Source organism: Astatotilapia calliptera, chromosome 3 (genome assembly GCF_964374335.1).
Source record: "Astatotilapia calliptera chromosome 3, fAstCal68.1, whole genome shotgun sequence".
Taxonomy (NCBI): domain Eukaryota; kingdom Metazoa; phylum Chordata; class Actinopteri; order Cichliformes; family Cichlidae; genus Astatotilapia; species Astatotilapia calliptera.
In genome coordinates this window covers 48029030-48050254 of record NC_137424.1, presented here as the reverse complement: position 1 = coordinate 48050254, position 21225 = coordinate 48029030, and the positions used below count along the sequence as shown (strand labels likewise).

Below are 21225 nucleotides of genomic sequence, written 5' to 3'. Positions count from 1 at the left end.
CAAGTAATTAACGCAGCTATACATCGATCAGCAGTATACTGGATTCTGTGACTTTGTCAAAACCGTGTGTGGCAGACAGAATGTGGACCCAAATGCAGGACTCGGGAGACTGATATAAACTTAAGGATCTTTAATGATAAGTTTTCATAAGACAGAAAATCACCACAGATCAGCCACAAATAATCCAAAACAATAACTCTTCCAAAACAACCACAAAAGGACAAGCAGAGACTGAGACAATAATACACAGCAGATAATGAGGGGAGAGGAAACAGGTCAGGACAGCTGAAACTAATGACAGAGGATGAGACAGGGGAAGTAGAACTAAACACAAAACACGAGTCACAACAGAACATCAAAATAAAACAGGAAATAACAAAAGCTGAGACCAAGACTCAAAGATATGAACTTGACAGAGACAGAAGACAAACATGAGACTGAAGAACAGAATGGAGCACAAAAGGAGATCAACAAACCTAAAACCACGAGGACGTCATAAAACCACAAAACACAGAAAGAATCTGAAGATATTTGGAACAGAAGCTCAGAACTACGTAGTCACTGACCCACAACCATAATCCCAGAGTGCATCTGTAGCTCAGTCCGATCCAAACATAGGGACTGTCAGCATCCTTGGCTGTTTCCTGGACCCATCCCTGCACCTCAGGGTTGGTGATAGAAACCAGCCCCTTGTAGTTGTTTTCACAGTAATTCAAGGCCTCCTTCCAGGTCTTGTTTTCTTTGATCAGGATCAATTTATCTGTAATAGTTAAAAAGAGAAGTTAAAGTTCAGTTTCAGTTATTTTCCTTTTATTTTCAATTTATTCCAAAATTAAAATTAGAAAAGTTAACTGCAGAAGAAAATTATAGATGACCAGGTTTACACTTATACAGATCTTCCTGAGAATTTTCTAGAAAAGTCTTCTTTTCTAGAAAAACAATGAAACAACAACAAACAACAAGAAAAAATTCTAGAAAAACAATATTAGCCTTTTCTAGAAAAGGCTAATATTGTTATCTTTTTACAAAAAAACAGCTGAACATGAGAGGTTTTTGGACAAAGTGTGTGTTCTCCATTCTTTAAGCACCGTTTAAGCACCGGCACCATTTCAAAAGTACCGGTTTGGTACTGGTATCGGATAAAACCTAAATGATACCCATCCCTAGTAATGACAGCGGTATTTCATTTTGGAAAACAGAGAAAACGTTTGTACAAACTCACCATCATAACAGAAGAAGGGTTTTTCTTTGCCACATTCATCAGAGCTCCATTTTCCTGATCTGTTTAACAGAGTCATAGCACATGTCTTGTTGCTTTGTTTATCATTGAATAACTGCATATCCCAGTATCTGAAAGAGGAATCACTCCCATCTGACCACCTCCAGCTGTCTCTGAACAGACCGACCCATGCGCTAAAGGTATAGTTGTTAAACAGAGCCTTCATTTCTTCTCCATCTACCTGATCGAGTCCACTGGCCAAGTCAGTGTGATTTGATCTGCAGTAGCTCTGAGCCTCTGTCCAAATTTTGTTTGGCTCTTGAATCAAATGCAATGTTTTATTGTCTTTCTTCATTCCTGTGAAACCAACAGAATAAAACACAATGACATCCTTCAATTATTTGTATCCTGAAACTTTTTTCTGAAATGACAATTATGTGATTACTTATTAATATCATGATACTATAATAACGTTTAGTAGTATTCACATCTCCTCACCATCGTAGCAGATGAACCACATAGTAATGTCACATGAAACATCTGCCAGCTTTTTATCTCCATTATTGTATCTTTTCCTCCCGCAGTTCCCAGGCGGTTCTTTAACAGTATCAGTTCTTCCACTCTGATTCCAGCTGCTGTCATTATGAATGTATTCCACTCCTGGCAGAGACCAACGCCACGTCCTGTTTCCACCTGTGTTGTTGTTCAGTCCAATCCAGGCTTCTCCTTGATTCTGTGCGGAGTTACGGAGTCTGCTCATGTCTGTCATGTCAAACACTTTGGCCAGGTCTGTATATTTCTCTCTGCAGTATTTCTGTGCTTCAGACCAGCTCTTGTTTTCTTTAATAAAGTGGTACTCATACAGGCGGCATGTAAAGAAGCAACACTGACCTGAAATAATACAAAAATTAGATGATAGAAAAATCTTGGTCAGATAAACAATGATCTATATTCAGTGAATATTCTGGTAAAATATTGCAAATGTTTAATAAATCAACATTAATCTGTGTTCATTTTAAATTAAAAACTGTATATTTGGTGAAACAATCCACTTACCCATCAGAATAAGCAGATACAGACTCCACTGCATCTTTGATCTGACAGATGAAAGTGATATTTTATTGCTCATGAAACAAAGATTTAAACAGAACTTCTTTGATGCACACTTTATGTCAGGAAAGAAAAGATGGATCAAGACAAGATGGTAGGAAATATGAAATAAATGTGAACCATTATAAACCAGAATAGATAATAATACAGCAGCTCATGAACAGGCTGATTAAACCATTTATGTTACTCATCTTGAAATCTTGTCACGGTGTGTAGATGAGATCGACCCAAAAGCAGACATGGTGGAGACAGAACTAACTTCCCAAAAAATAAAGCGAGCCTTTACTGTGGCTGATGGCATGAGAAAAACTCTAGAGACACACTGGAACTGGGAAAACTAAGGGGACTAAGAACACTGTGTAAACTAAAGGACTATGGCACTCTGTGAAAGAACTATGAAAGTGCTATGAAACACAGTGAAACAATGAGGGAAAACTATGAAATCTGTGGTGAGGATAACAGACGATCTGACAAAGAACAGTAAGAGACAAAGGACTTAAATAAAAATGAGGTGATCAGGGGAGGTAGAGAAACACAAGAGGATTCAGCTGACTAGGATGAACATAATGCTGTACAGGAACTGTAAACCAAAACATAAAGACATGAAAACTGGACTTTCAAAATAAACAGGAAAACATGACAAGACGCAGGCGTGACACGAACTTGACAACATTAACCAGGCAGTCAAAAGACATGACCAATAACACTCAATAAACAACAACTTTAACACAGGAGAAGACGACACAAAGAAATTAAGAAACAAAGTACTAACAGCAACCTAGAAATTGAGCTAAACTGAAACTAGAACACAAATGAATAAAAAATGACCCAATACCATTTTTTTTCTTTTTTGAATACACAAATGTACATTACATCAAGGTTTTAAACTTACATGTGATAAATTCTTCCCTATTCGGTGTGTTTATGAGGACAGCTCTCAAGTAAATATTAAAATACACTCAAAGAGAGCTCTCTTTGTCCAGGTCAGGATTTGAATATTAAATTTTAAAAAGTGCATCTGTTTCCTCTGACAGGCTGACTCACAGATGGGGGGATTTAAAAGGTGTCATTTACATGATGAGGAAACAGGAAAAAAGGTGCAGAAACCGCTGCACTGCTAACAGTCCAAGAAGCAAAAACATATAAACACGTCTTCCTTATTTATGTTGCTAATAACTTCATCCATTATCTTAATCTGGGAGTGAGGCACAGGGAGAGCATGAACATTACATAAAATGAGTAGATAACATCCATCCTCTTAAACACTTCTCCAACTCAGACTTGCAGGCCAGCCTGGAGGATATTCCAGCTGCGTGTCTGTGTGAGGCTGATTACACTTATTTTGTTATTATTCATATATTGTTTAAAAAATGTAATGTTAAGGTGGGATATTGGACTATCAAATCAAAATGATCAATTAAAGTAGTCTTGTTTACACTGCACTTTTATATACATAAAAAACCTGAGTAATTTTAAATAATGTGTACATTGATGGAAATTAGATTGAGTTTGTAACTTTAATTTGCTTTTATAATACATTTTGTGCTGGAAATGGGAGATGAAGATCATGCTCTGCATGTGTAAGGCAAACAGACTTTAGTATTTTATCAGGTTACTCTAAATGACTTCATGAATATTAGCTCTGCTTCTGTTTTCCTTAAACAAACACCAGGTGTAATCTGCTTCTGTTAAACTGTTTCACATAAGCATAAACTAAGAGCGGTGAGGTGATGTAACATTACAGTTAAACGTTTGAAATGTTTTGTTTAGTTTTTTTTAGTTTTGGGTTTTTTGCAGTATTAGATATTTTGTTCAGCACTGTAACACATGGAGGGGCGGGTTGCTACATTTCAAGATATAAAACATTCTAAGTATTCCATTCGTCTTATCAAATCTGAATACCTCATATAAAAAAGTCTGCAAGTTCTGCAAAGAACAGACAAGAAAAAACAGAGAAAACTGAGCTGAAGTGACCCACACCGCCGAGAAAATACACCAGCGACACAGGTATAACACAGATGTGATGACAAACATCACAGGACGAGCATGTCAGGTACAAAGACAGGTGCCTGACATGGTCTCAACTGTCAAGATCTTCAGCTCACAACTCTTCACCAGCATTCCCAGAGTGCGATGACTTATTACCCCAAGTGGAGGAGTTTAAGTATTTTGTTGATGAGTGAGGGCAGAGAGTGATCTATGAACAGATTGGTGCTGTGGCTGCAGTGATGTGGACACTGTACCAAAACATCGAGGTGAAAAGAGAGCTGGATTAGGTGGCTGGGGAGAGGCAAGTCTGCTCTTCTCTGCTTAGGCTGCTGGCCCCAGATAAACCAAAGATTATGACTCCAAACTTTCCTAACTACTTAAAAATAATAATTTGACGCCTGGCAGAGACCAGTGGCTTGTCATGTTTCTATCTGTTTGTCGTGAAGTCCAGTCCAGGCTTCAACTTTATGCTGTGTGGAGTGTCATGTCTTCCATGTCAAACGTTTTGGCAAGGTCTGCAAATGTTCGTTTTCTCTGTTTTCATTTCATTTTTCTTATTGTAGGGTCTTAACCTTACAATATAAAGGGCTGTGAGGAAATTGTTGTTGTGATATATATAAAAAAAGATTTGTATTGAATTGACTTCTTGTCTTTAATAAAGTGGTACAGGTGAGACATGAAGAAGAAACACTGACCTAATGTTGCTGATAGGAGAAAGAATCTGATAAATCATACAATCAAACTGATCAGAACTGAGCGGCTTGAGCCACAGGGTTCATAAATAGTGTCAGTAGTCTAAATGGTTTCATGAAACCAGCTGAAATAAAGCTGATGAATAGAGAAAATCCCTTTGCCAGTTAGAATTAAAAGAAAGAAACTCTACAGCATCTTTTATGTCAGATATATTTGAGCTGACATATAGACAGCAATATTCTTAATCTTAAAGCAGTAATATAAAAATAACTGAAATACTTTAAACTGACTCCACACTTTACAGTACACAAGTCACCCGGCGTAATGTAGAGGAATAAAAAGGGAGGACAGAGGGAAAGAATAAAGATGTGCAGCTAAATGCTTGTAAATTAGTGCCAAATGCCAGGTCATTCAAAAACACAAGTTCATGTCCACTTAATACACTTGTATGCGTCTTATATTGTGTGATATATTTCAGTGACTTTTAAGTTTTTCAAGAAGAAATTTTGTTTGGTTAAAGCAGTGCAGACTCATTTTGTGATTTGGTCTGATCCTGTGTTTTTGTGCTAATCATGAGTGAAACTTTATCCACAATCAGTCCCAAATTTTAGCTCTTGTCTTCTGGACAGCTTCCATACTAGATGAGTGTCGTGGACAAATTTAAGTACTCTGCTGCACTAAAAAATTACTCATGTAAAATATTTTAGTTTTTATATTTGGTCGCAAAATTTAAAAACCAGAAAAATAGAAACACTGTCAGAAATACTCAGTAACGACATCATCTACACTCGACCTGTGCATATGCACATAGATTAAATGACTTAAAAAACTTTAAACTTACATCTGGTTAGTTCTCTCCTTGATGTCTTTCCTCAGTGTGTTCGTAAAGCCTGCTGTCAAAAGAAGGTATGTGACACTAACACAGAGATCTTGTTTGCCAAAGGTCAACATTTGAATATTAACATATTCCACCAGAATGATCCAGTCTATATTTCGAGGATGAAATGGGGATTTTATGTAATGCTGTGGAAACAGAAATATAACACTGCACTGTTGAACATTGAATGAGCAAGAGCAGGAACAGGAAAAAAAATGTAAAACTATAAATAAATCTTTCCCATTTATGGTTGCAAAATGTTCCAGGTTAACTTCATCATACAATATTCAGTGACTGTTAGTTTTCTGTTAATTGCTGAGACACGGGGACACAATGAAGGTAAGAGTAAATATTAAACATGACTGAACTGAAAACTGAAAACAAAACAGATAAAACTAACTCTCCCTTAGAGCACAGAAATCATAGATTCAACAATGAAATATAGCAATGATCCACAATGAAATGCAGAGACATCAAGGACAGGTCACATAAATTCCCCAATTTCATCAAATACATCAGGTTTAGAAAGTTCTCTGCTTTATGGTTTCCACAGGGTTCAGTGCTAGGACCAACTCTGTTTACATTATACATGCTTCCCTTAGGCAGCATCATTAGAAATATCCTGTCTCAGAGTGACGCTGAAAAACTAGTTCATGCATTTATTACTTCCAGGCTGGACGACTGTAATTCATTATTATCAAGAAGTCCTAAAAACTCCCCGAAAAGCCTTCAGCTAATCCAAAATGCTGCAGCAAGAGTCCTGACAGGGACTAGAAAGAGAGAGCAGATTTCTCCTGTTTTGGCTTCCCTTCATTGGCTCCCTGTTAAATCCAGAATTGAATTCAAAATCCTGCTCCTCACATACAAGGTCTTAAATAATCAGGCCCCATCTTATCTTAATGACCTTATAGTACCATATCACCCTATTAGAGCACTTCACGTTCTGCTTTTAAGATTAGGCTTAAAACTTTCCTTTTAGGTAAAGCATATAGTTAGGGCTGGACCAGGTGACCCTGAATCCTCCCTTAGTTATGCTGCAATAGACGTAGGCTGCCGGGGATTCCCATGATGCATTGAGTTTTTTCTTTCCAGTCACCTTTCTCACTCACTATGTGTTAATGGATGATCTGATATCGTCGTGTTGGTGTTGTTCCCAGATCATCATGAAAATGTTGTTCCAGGTTCAACATTGCAAGTGACCAATCACATTGTTTGGTCAGGGGGGACGACCGGCACTCTGAGTTGTGAGTAGTGTGCTGTTCAGAAGAGCAGTGCCACTGTGTGACTGCACGTAACAGTGCCTGGCACACGGGAGCACTGACTATGTGTCAGTACCACAGGCAATGAATCTGGAAGCTTAAATTAAGAAGAAAGAACAAAAGTTAGAACTGGAATATCATGTTCATGGAAGAGCCAGACAGGAGTATAGAACAGGCTTACTCTCTCCCTATTAAAACAAACTTAACCATCCTTGATAACTGTAATACCTTAGATTGTGTATATTTGCAGTATTAACTTAAATTTTTTTGTGATCACCCAAACACACATTGATTAAACTATCAGACCAGTCAAATTAGGTGTGATAAAGCACGGAGACATGGAGAACATTCAAGTTGATTTGCCTTTAGGAATGAACTTATGAAAACATATAATGTAGATAATTAAGATCAAATGAAGCACATAGAATAGTAACGTAATGTAACACCCGTCCCACGTTCTAATGAGAGGGGCCCTGGGTTCCTGTTGTTACTTTTCTACTGATTTTTAATGCTTATGGTATAAAATATGCAATAAAACTACACTATATGGAAATAAATCACACACAAGCAGGTCAATTATAAAGTTAACTCCACTTTAGTGAATGATTAATTAACAACACAAAAGAAAATAAGTAAAATAGATAAAGTTTGTTAAACAATGGTAAGGTATCTACTTCAACAGAAACAAAATAATCAAATAATATTGTGGGCCCGCACGCACTCTCACCAACACACACACACCTCAAGTGCTACAGTCTGTCTGCTAGCAAACCCCTCGTTGCAGGCCTGAGTCATGGCTCGGGTGCGTTGGGACCTAAAACAATATGGTCGCTTCACTTGTTGCCAAGCAGTAAAATAAAAAGCACATGCAAATAACAGTACTCCCACCTCCAGGCAGTTCAAGGGGATAGCGGGGAAACTGGATCAAAGCTACCAGCCGGCCGCGGCAGCAGCACTCACAGTCACCTTCTCCACGTGCTCCCACGTGAACACATAACTCCAGCACACCAGCAGAAGGGACATCTCTGACACGCCAGCAGGACGTCTGTCTCCTCCTACTGAATCACACAACCCCGCTAAATGCCAATTCACATGCGATAACATTCAATCTTAGCATTAGCTTAATAAATAAAAACAGAGCAGAACAAGAGCTTAGTGAATATGCTAGGCTACGCTAGCGGCTATGTTAGCAGCTGTGCAGTGGTACTCATACAGGCGGCATGTAAAGAAGCAACACTGACCTAAAATAATACAAAAATTAGATGATAGAAAAATCTTGGTCAGATAAACAATGATCTGTATTCAGTATATATTCTGGAAAAAATACTGCAAAAGTTTAATGAATCAGCATTGATCTGTGTTCATTTTAAATTTTAAACAGTATATTTGGTAAAACAATCCACTTACCCATCAGAATAAGCAGATACAGACTCCATCTTTGATCTGACAGATGAAAGTGATATTTTATTGCGCAAGGAAACAAAGATTTGAACAGAACTTCTTCGATTCACTTTATGCCAAGAAAGAAAGACAAGATGGTAGGGAATATGAAATATATGTGAACCATTATAAACCAGAATCGACGTTAATGTTTTTTTTAATAATTCAGCAGCTCATGAACAAGCTGATTGAACCATTAATGTTACTTATCTTGAAATCTCTTGGTACTTTGATTAATATTAGTAATAATTATGTATAATATGTTTTTTTTTCTTTTTTGAATACACAAATGTGCATTACACATCACCTCTGTACCACAAATATGTAATAATATTAAATGTTTTAAACTTACATGTGATAAATTATTCTCTATTCGATGTGTTCATGAGGACAGCTCTCAAGTAAATATTAAAATACACTCAAAAAGAGCTCTCTTTGTCCAGGTCAGGATTTGAATATTAAATTTTAAAAAGTGCATCTGTTTCCTCTGACAGACTGACTCACAGATGGGGAGGAATTTTATACAAGACTCATAAAAGGTGTCATTTACATGATGAGGAAACAGGAAAAAAGGTGCAGAAACCGCTGCACTGCTAACAGTCCAAGAAGCAAAAACATATAAACACGTCTTCCTTATTTATGCTGCTTAATAACTTCATCCATTATCTTAATCTGGGAGTGAGGCACAGGGAGAGCATGAACATTACATAAAATGAGTAGATAACATCCATCCTCTTAAAAACTTATCCAACTCAGACTTGCAGGCCAGCCTGGAGGATATTCCAGCTGTGTGTGTGTGTGAGGCTGCTTGCATTTATTTTATTATTATTCATATATTGTTTATTTCAACTTTGTTTTATTAATTTCAACAATGACATACAAAGTTAGCAACAGTTAAGTCCATCTTGATTTCAGAACAGTGGTATGTCCATTATACCCTCTAACCCCCCAACCCAAATTCTCCCCCTACCAGGTCTACAATAGACAAAACACTGCAGAAAACCAGTTTCTGCCCACACACACACACACATACACACCCACACACACACACACACACACACACACACAAAAACCCAAAAAATAAATTTAGAAAAGAAAAAGAGAGAAAAAAAAACAAAAAACAAAAAACAAAAAACAAAAAAAAAAAAAAACCAACACCTCAGGACCCATATACATAACAAGCATAACCCCCCAAAAAACAACAACAACCACAACTCCTCCCCCCTCCCCCCGCCCCGTAACCAAACAGACAAACAAAAACAAACAAAACAAAAACAGAAAAAACAAATAACAGAGAAAGGACCAAGCAAAACAAAAGGAAAAACAAATAGATAAGGTATAAAAAAAACAAAAAAAAACAAAAACATTATAATGTAGCTTCGCTCAGTTCACTGCAGACTCAGGAAGTAAAGTAATAGTGTCGACCAGCAAGAGAAATGATTTCCAGATTTTATTAAATTCCCTAATAGAACCTTTTAGAGAGAATCTAAGTTTTTCCAGCTTTAAGTTAAAGAGTACATCTCTCACCCAATGGTCGTGAGTTGGGGGGTGGGGAAGCTTCCACTTCAACAGAATAAGCCTCCGGGCCAGTAAAGTGGTAAAGGCTAGGGCCTGTTTGAGGGGACCAGATAAGTTCAAGTCAGGAGGAATGCCAAAAATTGCAGAGAGTGGGTTAGGAAGGACAGTCTGGCCATATGCTTGGCTAAGTGTGTCGAATATATTCCTCCAAAATGCACTTAGTTTCGAACATGACCAAAACATGTGGACATGGTTGGCAGGCGATAGTCCACATCTGCTACAGGCATCACTGATGGTTGGATAGATTTTAGATAATTTTGCGTTTGTATAGTGTACTTTATAGACCACCTTACACTGAATCAAAGCATGACGAGCACAAATTGAAGACGAGTGAATCAATTTCAAAGCACGATCCCACTGCTGTTCTGGCAGGGTTGTCTGAAGCTCCTCCTCCCATCTCAACTTAATATGAGAAATGGATTTGGGGACCAAAGCATCTAGTATTTTATACAAGGCTGATATCAGTCTGTTTTGATGAGGGTTCGTCTGCAGGATGATATCCAGATTTGTTTCTGGAGGCCGATTGGGAAAGTGAGGAAACTGCGTTTTTACAAAATTTCTAGCCTGAAGATAGCGAAAAAAGTTGGAGTTAGGCAGGTCGTATTTGGACGATAGGTCAGCAAAAGATAGAAAGGTGTCCTGACTATACAAGTCCTTAACAGTCCTAAGTCCGTTATCTTTCCAACTACTAAAGGCCGCATCAGTGTTTGAAGGTGCAAAATTAAAATTTTTTGATAAAGGTGTTAGCAAAGACGGTCCAAGTAGCCCGAAGTATTTTCTGAACTGTCGCCAAATAGTTACTGTTTCCTTAGCTATTAGATTATCCCCAACAAGGGTTGGAGAAAAAGGGAGTGGTGAGCTGAGTATTGATGATAATGAGTAACAGCTAGATGCAGTTTCCATTTGTACCCAGGCTGTTACAGGGGGGTCGTTATGAACCCATTGTAAAAGTTTTTGTATGTTAGCTGCCCAATAGTAGTGTCTAAAATTGGGCAAACCAAGACCACCATCACTTTTAGAGGACTGAAGAATAGACTTGCAAATTCTAGCTTGTTTCCCTCCCCATATGAAATGTAACAGAATCTTTTCTAACTTGTCAAAAAATGCCTTGGTAAGAAAAATCGGGACATGTTGAAAAAGATACAAGAATTTTGGGAGGACACTCATCCTTATCAGGTTAAGTCTCCCTGCCACTGACAATGGTAGAGAAGTCCAACGGTCACAATCTTTCCCAACATTTTCTAGTAGGGATAGAAAATTCTCCCTCATCATTTTATGTATAGAAGAGGAAATAAAAACCCCCAAATATCTAAATCCGGTTTCTGTCCACTTGAAAGGCACTATTGAGTGGGGAAGAGCTCTGGCCAGGGAATTAAGGGGTTGCAACTCACTTTTTTGATAATTGACCTTATATCCTGACAGTGTACCATATTGGTCCAGTATGTCAAAAAGCACCGGGAATGAGTTTAGAGGGTCAGAAATGTACAGGAGCAAGTCATCTGCATAAAGGGAGAGTTTGTGAGTCACACCGAACCTTGTAATGCCTTTAAATCTATCCTCTGAACGCAGCCATATTGCAAGAGGCTCGATAGCAATGGCGAATAGGAGGGGTGAGAGAGGGCACCCTTGCCTAGTGCCCCTCTCAAGTGGAAAAGGCAAAGACAAGTTGTTGTTAGTACGAATACAGGCGGATGGCGAGGAATATAGTAGCTTAACCCAGAGAATAAAGTCAGCCCCCAAGCCAAACCTATCCATCACCTTATAGAGGAAGCTCCACTCGACGCGGTCGAAAGCTTTCTCCGCGTCAAGAGATACCACAACCTCTGGAATTGAGTTGCACGATGTATGGATAATATTCAAGAGGCGTCTTGAATTGTCATATGAGTGCCTGCCGGCCATAAACCCCGTCTGGTCAAAGGCGATAATTTGTGACAGAGCACGTTGTAGCCTAAGTGCGAGAATTTTAGATAGTATTTTAAAATCAATATTTAAAAGAGAAATTGGTCTGTAACTACTGCACAACAAAGGATCCTTATCCTTTTTCAAAATTAAACAAATAGTAGCTTCGGACAAAGTCTTGGGTAATTGACATTTTGAAAAGGCTTCATTATACATATCTTTCAACAACGGTGCCATAAGATCAGAATTGACTTTATAGTATTCTGCAGAGTAACCGTCAGGGCCCGGCGATTTACCTGTGTTTAAGGATTTAATGGCGTCTTGTACCTCTACTACAGTGATAGGTCCCCCTAATCCTTTCGTCAGATCTCTATCTATTCTTGGAAAATGTATATTTTGGAGAGTTTCTTCTGATAGAGGGGGAGAACTTGAGGTGTACAGATTGGAATAGAAACTTACAAATACTTCATTAATTCCCTCTGGGTCCGATATTATGTCACCAGCAGCAGACTTGACCTTTGGGATTAGCTTAGAGGTTGCTTCGGCACGGGCTTGATAAGCCAGAAGTTTCCCTGCCTTGTCGCCAGATTCAAAAAAGCGTTGCTTAGTCTTAATTAATTGAACCATAGCTGTTGCGGTGGTGGTTAAATTGAGACTGGCTTGAACTTTCACACGTTCTGTATAAAGGTTAGGATCTGGGTTTGATGCATATCTGCCATCTAGATCTTTGATCTTATTCAATAAACTGGACGTGTAAGTTAACTCTTTCTTCTTTAAATTTGACACAAATCCTATAAGCTGGCCTCTCATGTAGGCTTTCGACGTTTCCCATAATACACCTCTTGACACTTCAGTAGAATCGTTCAACTCAAGGAAAAGTGAGAACTGTGATCTCAAAAAATGTGTGTAGTCATCCCTTATCAACAGGCTAGAGTTAAATCTCCAATGTTTAATGGGTCGAGACGGGGTCGCTAATACCACATCAAAAGAAACTGGTGAATGATCTGAAATGGCGATAGCATGATACTGACAATGGGTAATTTTACAGAGAAACCTAATATCAACAAGAATTATTCATATATTGTTTAACAAAACATGTAATGTTAAAGGGGGATATTGGACTCCATCCATTCGCTTCCGCTTATCCTTTTCAGGGTTGCGGGGGGCGCTGGAACCTATCCCAGCTGTCATAGGGCGAGAGGCGGGGTACACCCTGGACAGGTCGCCAGTCTGTTGCAGGGCTAACACACAGGGACAGACAACCATTCACACTCATTCATTCGCACATTCACACCTAGTGACAATTTGGATTTTCCAACAAACCTATCCCCGCAAGCTGCATGTCTTTGGACAGTGGGAGGAAGCCGGAGTACCCGGAGGGAACCCACGCAAACACGGGGAGAACATGCAAACTCCACACAGAAAGACCCCGGCCTGATGTTGGAATTGAACTCAGGACCTTCTTGCTGTGCGGCAACAGTGCTAACCACCGTGCCACCGTGCTGCCCGGATATTGGACTATCAAATCAAAATGATAAATTAAAAGTATTTATTTGCACTTTTATATACATAAAAACTTGAGTAATTTTAAATAATTTGTACATTGATGGAAATTAGATTGAGTTTCTAACTCTAATTCTGCTTTCAGTTGTAATAAATTCTGTGCTGGAAATGGGAGATGAAGATCATGCTCTGAATGTGCAAGGCTTTAATGTGTGACTGTCAGCTCTCTACTTTCAGCACTCTCATTTCAAACTTGAGTATTTTATCAGGTTACTCTAAATGACTTCATGAATGTTAGCTCTGCTTCTGTTTTCCTTAAACAAACACCAGGTATAATCTGCTTCTGTTAAACTGTTTCACATAAGCATAAACTAAGAGCGGTGAGGTGATGTAACATTACAGTTAAACGTTTGAAATTTTTTGTTATATTTTGTTTAGTTTCTTTTCCTTTTTTCTTTTTTTTTACATTGAGCTGCACTTTAAGTATTAGGTATTTTTTCTGCACTGTAACACTTGAAATGTAGAGACATCAAGGACAGATAAACAGTCTAAAATAAATCAATAAACATGAAAAGAAGACCAAACCCATGAAAATGTCCATGAAAATGCATTTTTATAAAGTAATCTAAATTATGGAGACAACAGGATGCAGCTTGCCAGCATCAGTATTCAGATATGCTGCACTCTGTCTCTCACCCCACATCATGTGGGATCAGCTGCAGCTTCAGTACTAAGTCCTCAATCTCACCTATGGTGGTTTTAAGCTTTGCCATCTAATTGTACAAAGAAACTTTCAAGATCCTAACCTTCCTTGAAGTCAGGTATTTTTGGTTCACCTACATGAAGGTTTTCTGCTCTCTGTACCAGAGCAGTTTGTACAACATGCAGCTGAGGCTGTGCATGGAGTGGTTGAGATGGAGAAGCGATTCTATGAGGTAGCTGCAAAGCTGATAGCTGAGTCTCAGTCTCTTGCTTTGGGAAAGCTGCTGTTGTAGAAACGTCCCTCTGGACAGAAGGCTGATGAAGTTCAGAATATACATCATGTTGCAACTTTGGTTTACTATCGCTAGTGTTAAGGTTCAAATATTGAGGAAGGAGAGTACAAACAACCATGGTCCAGAACTTGGTCAAACAATTGACTTTAATGAAATACACGCGTGGGGGGACCAGCTCAGTTCGCCGACAGGGCTGATCTCCGACTTAATCAAAGCATAAACAGATATTTTATACCATCAGGGCTTGAATTTAATGACGCCCCCTCAACGTCAGATCCATTTCATACATGGGTCAGATCAAAACCACAATGACTTTTAACACAGTTACAAAGAACATTGTCTCCGTCTCCACGCCAGGTGCTTCCTTTCCCTTCTGACTTCCACTTCTCGTCTAGAACACCAGACACACATCCTGCAAGAAACTATTCCTCTTTTTGCAGGCAACCATCCCCCACACTGAAAAAAAATTGGAGTGACATTTACTTAAAAAAAGCTTGGCAACTTTTTCCACACAGAAAGTGCTTGAAAAAGTACTGTAGCTTTCTAGATTATAAATTTGACTTAATAGTTATACAGTAATGGACTTCTATACATTTTACATCAGATGACAACTTTGGTTGTAAGATTCAGATAATTATTTATTAAAAGCTAGACATGACAATTAGAAAGAAAAGTATGTCTTTGTGCCCCCTTTTCCCTGTTCATGCCCTATCGGCCCCCCTGGCTAAACTTTGCTAGATCCGCCCCTGCACAGTTACCAGCCGTCAGCTGCGTAGAAAAGGATCCTGGTGTAGAAAGTAATATTAAATAAATTCTAACAGCAGCTTATCAAGGTTAAACGTGCTGCTGTTGTTCAGCTGCTGGTTTCCTCTTTCTGGCGCAAAGTGGGCCAAAAACAAAGAAGAGAGATGGACTCACGACAGGAAAGCCGATCAGCTGATCATTAAGCAGTTTCATGGAGAGGGAGGGAGAGAGAGGCAGTCGCTCCATATATCGGTTGTTAAGCTTATCGTGGGAATGCTTTACAAACATTCAGAGATGAACTTACACACTTGCTTTACTTCTCTCTGGGATAACTTCCTCCAAGATGAAATGCCGGTTTGGAAACGAGGCTCCAAATGCTCAACCAGACCGCTGACAGGTCTGGCATGCCACAGCCGCTCTATCACCAGACGCATACTGCTAAGCTCATGAGCTGGGTTACGCTATGACGCAAGTTTTGTGAGGCACTTTTGTGATATTTAATGGATTAGATTACATTTTTTATTTCTCTCCGATATCCGATCCAGTAATTTAGGTCAGTATCAGACCGATACCAATACTAAAATCGGATCGGTCCATCTCTAATTATCGCTCAGCTGTTTAATGTTTTTATTAACAGTATTGTTTCTGTTCTTTTGGATCATCACATAAATTCTCAAATTTCATCAAAGAGATCAGGTTCAGAAAGTTCTTTACTCACAACCCCAACTGTTATTTGCTTAGGTCGTACCGCTGGTTCAAAATCATCCTCATCAGCCATCTGGCTCAGCTGTTTTCCACCTTCTCCTTCTTCCATGTCAGCAAGGGAGCTTATCCTTGTCTCACAGATTTTTCTACATCCTACTCCTTTCTTTTAGCCTGTTTTCATCTTTAATTCACAGACATAATTAATCCCACTTCTGGCACCATTGTTACGCAGAGAGGTGTGGTGTGGAAAACAGCAGACATCACTCTGAACAGACAACAACATTAGTTTATTGGACAATCTTTCACACATCAACTTCCAAAACTGCAACCCACTAATCTCTCCCACATCCCACAGTCCACCTTTACACACGCTCAAGCAAAGCCTTCTCAATTCAAACTGGCCTATGAGACAAAGAACATGAGTTTTCACAAATAATCATAACATTATAAATCACATGTCATATATGCACATACACAATTTAAAGGTAATTTCACACTTCTCGAATTACTTTAAATTTCTGCAAATGGTTGAACAACCAAACTCCTACTCTTTCCAGCTCACATCCTATAAAAGATCTGGTTTGACCTGGTTACTTACACCAAACATTTCACTTCTATCTTCATGCACAGGTTTCTTTAGCACTCATTTTACATTTTAAAAAGCCCACCATAGGTGAGTTGGGGAAGGACTTAAATATTCGTGTTTCCTAACATGGTCTGTAGTAGAAACCTGTAAAATCACATTAGCATCGTGTATTATTTGCTGTGGATAAAGTGTAACAGTCACATCTGTACACGCATTAGAAATGTAATACATGTTTACTCTGGTGTGAACCTGTAAAGCCACTAGATGGTACTGTTTGGCTGTCATAGTCTATGTGAATACTCTCGAATTTGTTTTGGTTTCTGAACTACACTACAGTGAAATAACAATTAAATACATTGATTTAAATGATGACTTTCTTTTTAATAGCTCATATTTGTCTTTAGAGAGGTCTGTGGTTGACGCTGCTATTTGTTGCTTTTTCAACTCCTTTGTTGTTGCTGTAGATGTGGTGGCTTTAAATCTTGGAGCTTCACTGCTGAAATATTCAACTCTCACCCCAGGTGAAAGCTTGCCATGAATGAACCACAAGTGGAAGGTTTCTATTGGTGGAAAACGTCATAAAACACTAGAAAAGATGTTGTCATGAACTCTGTTTCAGTTCACTCTGTGTGTCTGTTGGAGAGTTTTGTGTTGGCTAATTTTAAATGTTATTTGAAAACACAGTGCAATTGGTTTCCTAATGATTTAAAATAAATATTAATATGCTAATCTGTGTAGAAATAGGTGCTCAGAGGACTACTGTAAGTAGTGTAGACTGTTACACCTGCAACTCAGTTTATTTGTCCTCACAGACGCAAATGATCCGTTTACAACATGTCGCTTCAAATACATAATTATGAAAAAAAGAGTAGTTTTAAGTCTTTTCTGCCATGAATTGTCCTGAATTCTCAGTGAGATTGATTTATATCATATGGTAAATATTAAAGATTAAAAATATTAAAATACTTTATTTATATTTATTCAATTGCTATTTCTATACTCAAAAAATAACAGCAAATATAATAAACAAAACATCTAACAATAAAAGTGTAAAAACTGAATAATGCAGCAATTGTGAAGTAAGTACGTCTAATATCACTGAATCAGACAGTCAAGAAGAAACTAAGGAAACCAAATTTAATGAAGAACATGAAAAATCTAAAAAATACGAAACTACACAATCAAACAATTTCACCTCAGAGTGAAATCTTTAAGTTATGATTAAATCTTATTCTAAAGAACAAATAAAATTATATTTCTCATTGTCTCTCTGACTGACCCACTCATACTGTCCTCCTCTCATCATGCCCACAGCCCTGCCACAATCCTCAGTCTTTCCCTCTCTGCTCCACTTCTCATAACAGACCAGCTTGTCATTGACCCAGAACCACAGATCCAGAGTGCAGGAGTAGCGCAGGCCGAGCCAGACAAAAGGACTCGAGGCATTCTTGGCTCTCACCTCTGCCCATCTCTGTTGGTAAGGGTTAGTGATGGAGACCAGTCCCCTGTGAGACTCTCTGCAGTAATCCAAGGCCTCCTTCCAGGTCTTGTTTTCTTTGATCAGGATCAGCTTATCTGCCATAAAAACAAAATAACAGGTTCAATTGAATCTATTGAACTGTACAATTGAGAAATTCTATTAACTGTTTATTTTGTTCTAAAAAAAAAAAACTATGGAAAGTTTGTGTGTTTCTCTACCCTCAGTAGAACGAAGTGTGATAATAGTAACAATCATCACTCAGGTCAACAAGATCCTCAAATATTCAACTTCTTTACAGACAAGAGAGACTTTAAAAAAAAAGTGGTTCAACAGTTGCTGTAAGTTATCCCACAGATAATTAAAGTGATTTGGCTGCATTCATAAACTCATAAATTCATTCATGTCTTAGAAATTCATTTGTAAAAGAAAATCATACATCATCCATAAATAGGTTGTATAAACATATACAACATGTTCAGCTGGATCTTGTCAGTGATTCCAGTGATCCTCCTTTTAGAGAAAACCAGTCAGACACATGTTGATAAAAACTCACCATCATAACAGAAGAAGGGTTTTTCTTTGTCACATTCATCAGAGCTCCATTTTCCTGATCTGTTTAACAGAGTCATAGCACATGTCTTGTTGCTTTGTTCATCATTGAATAACTGCATATCCCAGTATCTGAAAGAGAAATCACTCCCATCTGACCACCTCCAGCTGTCTCTGAACAGACCAACCCATGCTCTAAAAGGAGTTGCCTTCGATTTCATAAGGGCCTCAATTTCTTCTCCATCTACCTGATCGAGTCCACTGGCCAAGTCAGTGTAATTATATCTGCAGTAGCTCTGAGCCTCTGTCCAGTTCTTATACTCCTCAATCAAATATGTTTTATTGTCTTTCTTCATTCCTGTGAAACCAACATAAAAAACACACAAAGACATCCCCCAATAATTTATCTTTAGAAACCCTCCACCTTTTTAATCACATGTGATAACATCACATTTCATACTTTTTATTTATTTTCACATCTCCTCACCATCATAGCAGATGAACCACATAGTACTGTCACATGAAACATCTACCAGCTTGTCTCTTTTCCTCCCACAGTTTCCAGGCCCAGGTTCAGTTTCTTGTCTTCCATTCTGATTCCAGCTGCTGTCATTATGAATGTATTCCACTCCTGGCAGAGACCAACGCCACGTCCTGTTTCCACCTGTGTTGTTGTTCAGTCCAATCCAGGCTTCTCCTTGATTCTGTGCAGAGTTACGGAGTCTGCTCATGTCTGTCATGTCAAACACTTTGGCCAGGTCTGTATATTTCTCTCTGCAGTATGTCTGTGCTTCAGACCAGCTCTTGTTTTCTTTAATAAAGTGGTACTCATACAGGCGGCATGTAAAGAGGCAACCCTGACCTAAAATACAGACATATGATAAACATAGTATATGTTCTGTTAGAAGAAAGCATTCAATGAGCAAACTCAAACTCGACAGCACTGGTAAAATTATCTACTTACCCATCAGAATATGCAGAAATAATATCCAGTGCATCTTAGCCCTGTCAGATGAAAATGAAAATAAAGATTCCAACAGATTTTGTGTGCTGGACTAATGCATGTATGTCACAATTCTTCTCTGTTCATGGAGATATTTAGAACATGTTAGGAACATGCAAATTAGGTTTGTTCTTCCTACAAAATGCACAGACTGTCACTACAGCACAAACTAGATGAGTGAGACATTCAGCTGACAGTAATGACTCCATCTGTGAAAGGAGAGGTTTTTAACATTAAGAACTTACATGGTTTTCCCGTTGACTCTGCTCGCTCTTGTCTCGCCCTTCTTTTCTTGCTCCTGTATTATGCTGTAATGTAAGCCTTGATTACTTCATTAAAATCAGAATTTAATATTTAATATTAAAATAAATTAAATGTAATATTAAACTTGTGACATTATAGAAATGAGCTGCAGATCCATAATTACATGCATTGGTGCCAAGAATAAAGATATAATAGTGTTAACAGGGTTACCAATGCTTTTGCAGTGACACCTGCTTTCATTGTCTGTCTCTGGTTCTCATGCTGCCTAAAGACTCAAAAATCCTTCTTTTATGGGGAAATAAAATATTTGCATTACTTCTATGTTACATAATTTATTCTTCTACATGATCCCAGGGGTGTTCTAAAAAATAAAAGGATGCCCTATTCAAATATCCTGTAGTATTCAAATCATGAAAACCATCTACACAACAGCATGCCAACAAAACTGTGTCCATTAATTTGTCCAGTTCAAAACTTAATCTAATATTTTATTTTGAAGTTCATTCATTTATCAGACCAGGGTTCATTTTCCCAGTCCTCAGCTGTCCCAACATTAGCTTTGCTGATGTGAGTAGAAGCTGATCTACTTCATGAGACAACATGCTGTGCACAGTCCAGCACAAATCTAAAAGATAACCTCAGCTTTTTATATGCTGCAAACAAGGAATGTCAGTCTGCAGCAATGCTGCTCATCTTTATGTTCTTCAAGGAAATCAGAGAAAACCTTAGAAAATCAGAGAGTGAAAAACTCTGACGATAAACTCTGTGTGTTTCTGTAACACTGAGAAAAATGTGTTTTAAAAAAATAATGAACTAACACTCGGTTATTAGTCTCTGTTACTGTCATGGTGCATGCTCAATCATCCAGGTAAGTAAGTTGGAGTCTCTGTTACTGTTAGATATCATTTCCCCAAGAAAAGTACATTTCTGCATTGTGGACATCTTTGAAACACTGTAAAGTCAGCTCATGAAGTATCTGAAGTTTTCGGGTGCTGGCATGTCACTCACGATGTTACGGTTAGCCAAAAATCATTTTTACCCACCTTTGATTTCCTGTAATGATGAAAATTATAATAAATGTGCCATAAATACAGCTTTAAACTGCACCTCTGCATTCCATCATGAGCATGTAATGGCATTAAGATTTTATACTTACATGTGGTTAATTCTTCTCTTCTTCTTTCACTTTGATATGTCTTCTGGATGCACTCATGAGGACTGTCACAAATATTGCTTCTTATACTAACACAGAGACGTCTTTTTGCTCAGGTCAGAATTTGAATATTAAAATACAGACGTTTCAAATATCTCTTACTCCCATGGTGATGCACA

The 21225-nt window shown here is 38.2% G+C and overlaps 2 protein-coding genes across 2 annotated transcripts; both read right to left on the bottom strand.

The window, feature by feature from the left end:
* Window positions 1-1037: 1037 nt before the first annotated feature.
* On the bottom strand, window positions 1038-6105 carry LOC145425456 (putative C-type lectin domain family 20 member A). Its single transcript, XM_080298480.1, has 4 exons — window positions 5853-6105; window positions 2276-2316; window positions 1718-2110; window positions 1038-1576 (listed from the first exon to the last, which is right to left on the bottom strand). The coding sequence occupies exons 1-4, from the start codon at window positions 5960-5962 to the stop codon at window positions 1164-1166; spliced, it is 957 nt and encodes a 318-aa protein (XP_080154606.1). The 5' UTR covers window positions 5963-6105; the 3' UTR covers window positions 1038-1163.
* Window positions 6106-16283: 10178 nt separating this feature from the next.
* Window positions 16284-21085, bottom strand: LOC113019189 (C-type mannose receptor 2-like). The gene is made up of 6 exons (XM_026162734.2): window positions 21050-21085; window positions 19875-19950; window positions 19591-19631; window positions 19114-19488; window positions 18631-18984; window positions 16284-18172 (listed from the first exon to the last, which is right to left on the bottom strand). Coding segments are annotated over exons 2-6 (1119 nt in total). The 5' UTR covers window positions 19877-19950; window positions 21050-21085; the 3' UTR covers window positions 16284-17825.
* Between the last annotated feature and the right edge of the window lie 140 nt (window positions 21086-21225).